This window comes from Protopterus annectens, chromosome 17.part0, assembly GCF_019279795.1.
Source record: "Protopterus annectens isolate FY-2018-M chromosome 17.part0, PAN1.0, whole genome shotgun sequence".
NCBI classification, from domain to species: domain Eukaryota; kingdom Metazoa; phylum Chordata; order Ceratodontiformes; family Protopteridae; genus Protopterus; species Protopterus annectens.
In genome coordinates, this window is record NC_056751.1 from 543851097 (window position 1) to 543863165 (window position 12069).

Genomic DNA, 12069 nt, shown 5'->3' on the forward strand with positions numbered 1-12069 from the left:
TAGCACCCCCAATTTTCTCCTCATAGCTCATCTCAATATACGTAGCCCAAATAATAAAATTAGCCAACTTCATGCACTGTCAGCCATACACTCTTTTGACATTCATTGACTAACAGAGACATGGCTCAAACCAGTAACCCAAGACAATGAAATCACCCCACCCGGTTATAATATTTTGAGAGTAGACCATATAACCTAAAGGGTGGAGGTGTGGCAATACTGTATAAATCTGAGTTACACGTTTCTTCACTAGATGTTCAGTTACCCTCGCCTAGTAATGTCAAAGTCCTTATTTCTAAGCTTCAGATTAATGCCAGCAAATCAATATATATAAGTTGCTCCTACATACCTCCAGGCAATAATATTACAACCCTTGAAAATATCCTCAGCTGGCTCTCTCTGTCCTTTCCACAAGAAACTATTATGCTCTGTGATTTTAATATTGACTGGAACAGCTGTATGTCTGACAACCCATCTTCCCATATAAACCTATATGGCTTTACCAAACAATTACCAACCCCACCAGAATCCATGAACTTAGTAAAAAAACAAAGCACCTTAGACTGGATATTAGTAAATAACCATCACCACTAATATAAAGCAGGTATTCTTCCTGAAGACATTAGTGACCACTCACTTACTTATATTTTATTCCCAACCAACCCATCTTTAGAACTACCCGAAACAACAAAAATTTTAACCTAGAAACCTTCCAAGCAGAACTTAAAGTTTGTTATTGGTCACTCCTAAAACACCTCCCTCACGACAATGCAGTGTCATACTTTAATTTTAAATTGTTGCAAATCCTAGACTACCATGCCCCCACTCGAACTGTCAGAACCAGGAGCAAAGTTGCTCCTTGGCTCACAAAAGAGACTAGGCTTAAAATGTTACAAAGGAACAACATCTGGGCCAAATGGAGAACTATTAAAAACCCAACTGATCATCAAAACTTTAAACAGCTGAGTAATACCACTAAAAAAATCAATATTGCTTGATAAAAAAACTTTTACTTTAATCTCCTGCAAAGCCATCAACAGAACCCACAAAGGTTCTGGTCAGGTATTAATAGACTTCTATACCCAGGACAGGCCAAGACACCTACCCCTTCTGGTGTCTATCATAGCTCCCCCAACCAGATTGCTGATGCTTTCAACAACGTCTTTACTGAAAACGTCCAAACTCTAGCTAATACCCTACCACCGGTTAACTCAATTTTGCCTCCCTCCCCTACTAGACTACATTCTACATTTCAGTTCCAACATCTCTTATCTATATACTACTTCCAAAACTTAAACCTTGTACACCCGCAGCTGACCTGCTACCAGCTTAATACCTGCAAATTGTAGCTAGAGTGCTTGCCTATCCCATTTCCATCCTAATCAATAGAACCATTACTGAAGGTACCATCCCATCTCACTGGAAAATCTTGCACATTATCCCACTACATAAGGGCAGTAACTCAACCGAACTCTCTAACTTTCGTCCCATAGCCCTACTTTCTCCATTAGCTAAAATCATGAAAAAATGTATCCACCGGCAACTATTTGATCATATTCTCCAAAATAACCTATTAGCTGACTGTCAGCATGGCTTTAGGCCATTCCATAGTACTACTACTGCACTCTTATCCTTTTCTGACTGTATTAATAAAAATTGAAATAACAACCTGCTTTCCTCTGCACTCTTTATTGACCTCTCTAAAGCCTTTGATATGGTTAAGTATCAGTTAGTTCTAAATATACTTGAATCACTTTCACTGGGCCCAGAATCAGTGAAATGGTTCAAGTCCTACCTAGAAAACAGACAACAAGCAGTCCTCTGGGACAATAACTTATCCACTCACCTCCCTATTACCCTTGGTGTCCCTCAAGGCTCCATTTTGGGACCTCTCCTTTTCTCTATCTTCATTAACGATCTAAATGCTAACCTTCCTCAAGCCACCTGCATACAATATGCAGATGATTCCACATTAATCTGTAGCGCTGCCTCTTCTGCTGAACTCCAGCCCATCACCCAAACAGTATTCAACTTAGTAGAAAGCTGGTTCCTCCAATGCTGTCTCCTCCTAAACCCTAAAAAAACTAAAATACTACTTTTCACTCCCTCACAGAAATCCTCCCCTTAAATTTCACAGTTACATCCAATAATGGCACTCTCATAGCACCCAATGTGACCACTAAAGCCTTAGGTGTAACAATTGACCACAACCTGAACTTCATTTCACACATTAACTTAACCATTAAATGAGTTAATAGAAAACTAGGTTCCCTGTACAGGATTAAACCTTTCCTTACTCCTTTAGCTAGAACTACCATCGCCCACACTCATCTTATATGCCTTCCCCATTTATACCAATCTATCCAAAAGTAACCTAAATAAACTGTCAACCTCCTATTGTAACATTGCCAAATTTGCCACTGGCTCCCCATTTAGAACCCACCATTGTCTAAATCTCAAACAGCTAGGATGGCTGGAACTGCAAAATCAGCTTCTACTTCAGCAACTTACATTCACCCAAAAGATCTTGCACCATCCCAGTAATACCCCAATACTCAGCAGCCTTATCACCCCATACAAAAATCTCACAACCCTTCGCTCAGCTAACAAATTACTAGTGGCCACCCATAAAGCCAGTAATAGATCAGGTGACTGTCTTTTCTCAAACTCTGTGGGAAAAATTTGGAACAGACTTCCAAAAGAACTAACATCTCTTTCTTCAACAACACATTTCAAGAAGCAACTAAAAACATTACTTAAAACTCAATGCCTGTTTCCATGCTCTAACCCTGACTAATAACCTCCTTCATCTCATGTTCTTATTCACTATCTTTTAGGTCTCTGGCCATGCTACTCTACTGACCTCAGTTAGTTGGGCCACTAGCTTACTGAATGCTATTACTAGCCTAGTCTCTCTGGAAAACTATACCGGAGTATAAACCCTCAAAATATCTCCTCTACCTTGTATATACATGCTACTGTCTCTCTTGGACTGCAGAATTTGAAAACTACCCACCATGTAGATAGTTGCTACTTTTACATTTGGACTGCAGAATGTGAAAGTTACTTAAAATCATGTGTTCTCAGCTAACCCACTCAACATGAAATTCCTTGCTAGCTTGATTAATATTAAGCTTTCTGCTGTGTGAAATATTCTTCATTTTACATCTAAATACTGTTATTCACTTGTAACAATGCAAACATATTATGTAGTCAGATACTCATGTAAAATGTTTTTGTTACTATATTGTTATAGGGTACCTTCTTGTATATTGTTATAGTGTACCTTCTTGTAATTCATTATTTTTTACCATTGTTATTATTATTTCGTAATCTACTTAGCTGAATGGTGCTTATCTCCCCGGGCTTCTACTGAAAATGGACATGTATCCAGTTGGACTAGCCCAGTCAACACATGTAAAATAAAATAAATAAAATAAAAATTTTGAGACATTGTAGCAATTGCCTCATGTATATTGACAATCCACTTATTCCTAATAAAACTGGATAAAGTATGTGAGAGGTGTAAATACACTTTAACACTGGAGGTAAAACTCTGTCATAGAAACAAAACTAATCTTATAGAGGTTGTCAGTGAGATTTGCACTACTCCTACTGCACAGTGTAAATACCTCACTCAAAACTATTTATGCTGACGTACTTACAGGTAACCATCCTAAAACCCCACAGGACAATAAAAAGGGACCCTCAGCCATCATATAAACACTCAGCTAAAACATTAACCACAGCTACACACAGTAGCACTGTATCCAATGCAAATAATTCAGCAGAACGGCAGTTCTAAAACTCCAATGAACAAACAAAAAGAACGCCTTGGACCACGGTCTTCTCCTCTATAGTGTCAACACCAAAATCACAGAGCGCCAGTGAAATTAATGCTTTTATTCACCAAGAAATAAATACATGCGTTTTCATCCTACATACAGGACTTCATCAGACAACCATTTTTGACTCAAAAAGCCATTTAAATAATCTCTAAGTCACCTGTTTAATTGTTAATCCAATGAAATACATCTCCTTCAGTTTAAACTAACAAATCTCCCTTTACATCTCATAAATATTAATGCCTACTCTCTGAAAGTGTCTTGTGCTAAACTTGATCATTCCACATCATTTATTTATATAAATAATTTAAATTAAAATACATATAATAAACATTCATGAATGATTTACTAATAAATTACTATAATTTACTAAATTACTATAAAATATCTCATTAAAGATTATTAATTTTAATATTAAGATATTTTTAATGAGATATTTTATAGTAATTTATTAGTAAATCATTCATGAATGTTTATTATATGTATTTTAATTTAAATTATTTATATAAATAAATGATGTGGAATGATGAAGTTTAGCACAAGACACTTTCAGAGAGTAGGCATTAATATTTATGAGATGTAAAGGGAGATTTGTTAGTTTAAACTGAAGGAGATGTATTTCATTGGATTAACAATTAAACAGGTGACTTAGAGATTATTTAAATGGCTTTTTGAGTAAAAAATGGCTGCCTGATGAAGTCCTGTATGTAGGATGAAAACGCATGTATTTATTTTTTCTTGGTGAATAAAAGCGTTAATTTCACTGGCGCTCTGTGATTTTGGTGTTGACACTATAGAGGAGAAGACCGTGGTCCAAGGCGTTCTTTTTGTTTGTTCACTGTATCCAATGCCTCTACTGCTAAACTCTTAAGGCATACCACCACACAGCCAAAGTTCCTGGTCATTGGTGACTCTATAGTGAGGCACATCAATGTCTCCCTCACTAGACTGAGCAAGTAGAGAGCCACGGTTAGCTGCCTTTTTAGGGCTAGAATCTGTCAAGTCACACAAGCACTTAGGTCATTGGACCACAGGTACTAGTATGACTCTGTCATAGTCCATGTGGATGTTAATAACCTAAGATATTCCTCCCTTGACTTTCTGAAGTGAGACATGATCAAGCTCACTGATTATGTGTCTCAGGCAGGTATGAGCCTAGCATTGAGCAGCACACTACCTTGTCCAAGGATGACGCCACATTACCAACAGAATATGATTGATTTTAACAATTGGATTATCTTTTGGTGTCAGTCCAAGGGGTAGAATATTTGATGGCTGGAAGGACATAGTTGACAGGCCATGCTACTTTGCCAGGGATGTTCTGCACTTATCCTCTCTAGGCTTCTGGATATTAGCAAAGACTTTTTCCACCCCATAGTGCCTTTTTTTAGGCAATGCCAAACTGGTAAACCCCCAACTTAACTGAACCTATGAAGGAATATCTAAAGGTGGTAGGGCTCAATGCTTAACAAGAAACTCCATTCTCTTCAAGTTTAGGAACTGTTCCAAGGCTAACCACACTCTAATAAATGACACCTTGGCTAAATTCCAAGCACCCCAAACTCAGTAAACAGAATATAATACGCTGAGCTATATACAAAATCCCTGTGCAGTCATATTGATAGCTGTATAGAGTGAGCTGTGCCCACTCATATTAAGAATAAGATAGACTCAAAACACAAGCCATTCCAGTAGAATCACAATATCAATCATTTATACAACAAAAGAAAAAAATCTTGGCCAAGCAAAACTGGAACAAAGTCCAACATACTGAAAGCCACCTGACCAATCTAAATAGGCAGCTAAGAGGGTTAATAAATACTTCAAAGGCTAAATTTGAAGAAAAATAGCTTTTCAGGCAAAGGATAACCACAAAGCGTTCTACAGTTATGTTTGTAACCTCAAGGGAAATACACAACAATGCAGAGAATTTAAAATAACCAAGTGCAGCACAGCACGCCGACGGAGCTCGGGAACAGCGTCAATAAAACGTATATAATAAAGTCAATCACCATATAGCGCTGTTTCCTGATGGCATATAAACACAGTTCCAACGGCTCAAAAGTTCAAATAGAAATACTTCTAAAATCCAAACGTAGTATGAAGTTCGTAAATGCCAGTAGTAAAAGAATTCCAAGTTGCTATTCAGCTCATACAAAACGAATCTTTATTCACAGAGTAACACAGAGTAACACAGACAGTAAGCGCTTTCACCCTTCGGCTTCTTCAGACTTTACAAACATTGCAACTAGATCTTTATTTAAATAGCCCTCCAAAGGTTACAATTGGTGGAAAACTTAATTAACTTTTAAAGCGCTCACACTAGGTACATAACACAATATACTTTGATGTAAAAATATATAAAACTTCTGTTCATTGGTTCTAAAAGGAACCAACAGTTAACATACAATATAAAAATAATATACCAATATAATAAAAACATTAAAAGCAGAGAATTTATTGTAAGTGGCATCACCCATACTGAACAAAAGGCCATTGCCAACCTTTTTGGCTGACAGGTTCAGCTCATACTTCTCCCCCACCCCCCATTAGTCCAAAGGAAATACTGCATATCACAACCCTCCAAAACATCAATGGGGAACAGGTCACAAATGCACATTTCAGTACCAAAAACACTGCATTGATGGGCCCCGATAACATCCCAGGATGTTTACTAAATGGCATAAACATGACCTCTCTGGTTCACTTGAATCTCTTTTCATCTGGATCTTGCAGTCAAATTTTGTGCCCAAGGAATGGAAGATGGCTATAGTCATTCCACTCCACAAAGGAGGTCCAGCCACAGATCTGGTTAACTACAGGCCCACAAGTCTGATCAGCCTCATATGTAAGGCCATGGAAAGAATCATCATGGACATGATAAACAAATAAATAGGTAACCTGCAAACACTGGGCCCATCACAGTGGAAGGTCATGTACTTAGGTCACTGAGCCCTGCACCAGCAATGGATCAGGGCAAACCTATGCACACAGCTTACTGCAACCCACCCATGGCTTTTGATACACTACCTCACTCAAGCAATATAAACAAGTTCACTAAATTAGGTATAAACCCTTTTATTACCCACTAGCTAGCCAACTGGTTCACTGATAGGACCCATGAGGTCAAATTAGGTGAGGCCACCTCCACCAAGAGGCCAGTCACTAGCGGAGTACCCCAGGGTTCCATAATATGACTGCTCCTTTCTGGCAGTTATTTCTCTGAAATGGAAGCAAACACTGAAGGCTTATTCTTGACTGAGACTGCAGATGATTAAAATCTGGAGGTTATCATCATGCCTCTCAACTGCCCAGATTTTCACAAAATGTCAAGATTTTTGCTTCACATTTTTGGTCTGTTTCTCATAAAATTATAGCTTTCTGGCAAATCATTGAGGATTGGAGTCAGAAAATAATGACAAACATTTGACTTTCAAATTTTATTTCCTTCAGAAAATCCACACTAATGCAAAATCTGTTATTCTATCAACTTTCTAAGTTTGTAACAGCAATATTTAAAAATTGTCCCTATTTTTTGGCATTTGTCCTCATTTTTTATGGGTTTGTTTAGATTTCTTGCTCCAAGAGTTTGAGAGGTATGGGTATCACTGACTCCCATGCAGACACTAGCATTCTTCAAGAAGGCCTATCTTTGACTAACAAACATGCCTCTCAACTGTCCAGATTTTTGAAGAATGCCCAGATGTTTGCTTTATAGTTTTGGTCTGTACCTGATAACATTTGTGGTTTTCTGGCAAATCACTCAGGGCTGAATTCACTACGTTATGATGGGCATTTCAGTTTCAGACTTCCTGGCCTTCAGAAAATGCATGTTAATGCAAAGCCTGTTAATCTAGCAAATTTCTAAGTTTATAAGGCAATATTTCAAAATTTTCCCTATTTTTGGCCTTTGTCCCTGCGTTAATTTTAGCTTTGTCCAGATTTCTTGGGATAAGAGGTTGACAGACATGCTAACAAATGGTGTCAAAACCATGGTCTTAAACTTGGTGCTAAGAAATGCATATTTGTACCCTTTGATAAGTCAGCCATCCATCTAGGTCCAAAGAGGTCATTATCCCACTGTACTCTGCACTTATCAGACCAGTCATAGAGTACAATGCTCCCTTTGGTGTGTACTTGACCAGGCATATGCAGCAACTAGAGAGACCTCAAAGGTTCCTTCCAAAAATAATACAAGGCATAACAAACTTACCTTATGCAGAGCACTTTAAAGCCATTTCCCTCTGCTCAATCTCCTACAGATTGCTGAGGGGTGATCTATGCTGCCTTACAAGGCATCCACAAACCCCACATGTATGAATCTCCTTCATATTTTTAAGTCAAACAGTCCCAGAAACACAAGGTCTAGGGAGCTGAATTTTGAATGTGATTTAAATAGAACATAAGTTCATAGGTTCATAGGTTCATACTAGGCTATCTGCCCTGGGGCAATTATAAGCCTAGCCCGATTCTGTATGGCTTACGCCACCCCTTGATTTGAGTATACTGTGCCCTTTTTAAGGTTTAGTTTACTGTGCCTCTGTCTAATAGTGACACGGGAGTAATCCCTGGGACAAACCTATGATCCCCCATCCACCTATCGAGATTCTTCTTGAAGAGATTCAGTGAGGTGCTCTGCCTCACATGAACTGGAATTCTATTCCAGAGCGAAGGGAGCCTCTGGGTTATGAACCTGTCCCTCCAGCAAGTTCTATTTATTTCTGTGCTGAGGTTCAAGTCCCTCGAGCGTGTGGCTCTAAGGGATTTAGATTTACTGAGTGGAGCATGTCCATTAATTCTGGATTTGACATAGCTTTGTATGTCAGGCATAGATCGCCTCGAAGTAGGCAGTAGAGACAGATATTTCTCCCAGAGACTGGCCCTCCTGTGGAAGAGGCTTTACAACCATGTAAAGCTGAGTTTGTCTATTACCCAATTTAAGTGCAACCTAGACCAGTGGATGGAGAACAGGAAATTTACACCAGGCCTGGCACCCATTCCCTTTATTGGCAGATGTAGTTTATACATGCCTGGCCCTCAGTGTCCTATTTGGATGCAACACTTCACTATTCTTTTGGGAAAAAATTGGCTAGACTTAGAAAGGCCTCTAGGTCATTAGCCTAATAGCAATTTATGAATCGATGAGTCAAGCAATTAAAAGTATCTGGCCAGGATTACTCATAATATTCTGCTACCTTCCTAAAATAATTTTTTTTGTCAGGACACTCATCTGGTAAACTTCTATAAACACATTAGTGAAGAAAAATGAGCACCCTAGTCCTTGAAGGTTGTGTTGACAATTCCTTAGCCTAATCTATGCCTCCACAACTACATTATGGGTACTGTTTTTCCAGTGTGACTTTTAACCATGTGACTATTCTCACAATAGTTTATAAATACAATTATTCTTTCATCTTAGGGTTTCCATAAAAGTCTTTGTAAAACACTAACAGGGACTGGAATTGTGGAAATTTACATGAGAGAGTTAAGGCTACATGCTAACGTCAAGCTTCATTATGTAGTTCTGTGTTTGACTCCCTCAGTTTCCACCTGCAACCTGCATGAGTTTGAGCAAGTCACTTAACAATAATTTCCCCAAGTCACCCCTGAAAATGGACACTTGTGTCCATTCTGATAATAAATAAATAAATAATTATCTTTTACTGTATATTTCTGTAATATCCAGTGCAAGTGACAAACACTTCAGACTATCCAATAAGTCTGCTTTTACAAATACGAGAATGATTGTAAGGATAAAGAGTTGTTAGAAATACACTGACTTTATTTGTTTGGATATCTTTCTATTTTCTTATTTTAAAGATTATTTGACCCTCCATGTCATCTAATTGGATCAGCTATTCGTATTTTCAATGAAAGATATTGTAATCCTCCTTCCAAACAATATTTTCTGATACAGTTACAAAAGGACAGAGCCCATTTGTAATTACTTAGCTTTCTGTTTGCAACCTATTGCTTATTTTTAGTTCTAGTACCTCAGACAGCATCCCGAAATGTATCCATTTTATTTGGTAGACATTTTATTCAGGTGACTGTACTGTGCTTTGCCACTGGTGCAATATACAGGTGTAATGGGCTGAAACTACATAGAGAAAACAGAAAAGCTGTTTTGCATTTTCTGAGACTGATGACACAGAAATTGGACCACAATATATGAAATCATATCAGCTAATTATACTTCATTTAACAAAATAATGTTAATAAATTATGCTCATAAAAATCAGGTGCTGTCAGCATGTGCAGTGCAACACCACACACACATACATTATCCACAACCTCCATTTTGCCCTTTTATGTTAGGAGATAAAAATGCAAAAACTGACAAGTATAGCTTTGTGCCATCAATGAAGGTTAACTACATGTGGTAAGGAGGTAGCACAATGAGTTTGTATTGACTAATTTTAACAGATTTGAAAATTCATCTAATCGTGGGTTACATCTGTGAGTTGTAACTGGAATGTTACAGACAGCCAAGGTTCATCCTTACTGCTTATGGCTTTGTTTATTGAAGTTTATGTAGTTAATGCAAAAATATACTTAACTTGTACAGACAGTCATGTGAATAACTAATAAAAAATGTTATAATCATGTCTGAAGTAAAACGTTTACATTGCTTTCAAAAAACATGTTTTTCACTTTTTCTAGAAAAATATGCCCAGCACTGGTGTTCCTTGCTGATTGACAAAAATGGGGTATTTAGCTCCTGCCATTCTGTGATTGATCCAGCAGAATATCGGAAGGTAAATATATTTTATATTGTTTATTTAGTACATGACTGGGTATACAGAGATCTTGTTTCTGAAAAGTATATTTCTGTCACAAAGCATGTGCTGTTGCCCATGGTGCTCTTTTGCATATCCCTCCTTTAGAACTGTATGTACGACAGTTGCAACTATGAGAACAGCGAAGACTACATGTGTACCGCTCTCTCTTCTTATGTGCAAGCCTGTGCAGCCAAAGGCGTCATGCTGACTGGATGGAGATCTGAAGCTTGCAGTAAGTGATTTTCATTAAATGTATGAAGGCAGGAGGTTTCAGCTGTGCTTTTGAATAACTACTTAACGCAGATAGCTTAATTATTTTGCTTCAGCTGCTGTTATTTTTCTTTCTTACGTCCCTATGCCATCCCAAGTGGGTTTAAGGAGACGCCATTATCAACAGACTTCACGTCTACTGTGGTCAAATGCCATAACAACTATTTGAAAACCCAACAAACTTAATGACCTAGGAGATTATATGGCTTTATATGCTCTCCCATTTTGATTTCTCCATGTCTTTTGGGTTTCCAGTACCACAAAGGGAATGGATCCCGTTGCTAAGGCAAAGTATGTTTAAAGTTAGTGAAATTAGTATTGTTTTAATCTTTGATGTTAGCCAAAAGTGCTCTTCGCAGCACTTGTAATCTGCCCAGAATTGACTCCTGTAATTCATATGGCATTACATGTATTAGTAGCATATCCAACTATGACTGTACATTCTTTTTTTATGAGACACATTGCTCCTGCAACTATTGGAACTGTCTGGGTATCCTTCTTCCACATTGCCCTCATTTTTGTCTGCAGATCCTGGTATTTTATGACTCTCTGTACACAAGACACTATAATTACTGGGTGTAGCAATTTTATTGATCAGTCCTACTTTTGTCTTCCTTTCATGCACTACAGTATCTGGTTTCTTGCATCTATTTTATGAACAGTTGGTAATGTGTGATCCCATGTGATATAAACTTCATCATTCTCTATAATGCTTTATGGCTGATATTTCCAATGTAATGTTTTTCACAATCCACGGTCTAACAATATTTTCACATTATTATTCCTTTCAGTACACAGGCCCTCTGCCATTAATTTATCACACCCAGCAAAAAGATGTGCAACTATTTCCAGCTTTGTATTACAGAACCTGTAGTTGTCTGTTTTTTCCACATGTTCAATGGGCTTTGTAAAGTAACATGTAATTAGTCCACTATCCTGGGCTGCCAATATTACCCTTTTATCTTTTAATTTAAATTCACCTCTCCTTGACCATTCCTGTGTCAATCCCTGATCAATATGACGTTGTTCTAGGAGCTTTTTGTGCTTCCAACTATATCTATGACTTATCCAAATGTCTTGCCTTCTCATCTGATCCTTCTTCTTATATTCTTTCCTTTGCTTTTTTTAACATATTCAGTTGCTGCCTGATTTTTGTCTACTTCTGGTTTGAT

At 37.7% G+C, this 12069-nt stretch overlaps 1 protein-coding gene across 1 annotated transcript in view; it reads left to right on the plus strand.

The window, feature by feature from the left end:
• The window catches only part of LOC122791457 (mucin-2-like), a 508385-nt gene that overhangs the window by 224559 nt on the left and 271757 nt on the right, over window positions 1–12069 (plus strand). The window contains exons 17-18 of the mRNA XM_044059202.1: window positions 10509–10603; window positions 10733–10859. Of these exons, the coding sequence (XP_043915137.1) occupies window positions 10509–10603; window positions 10733–10859 (222 nt within the window). The remainder of the gene's footprint in view (window positions 1–10508; window positions 10604–10732; window positions 10860–12069) is intronic.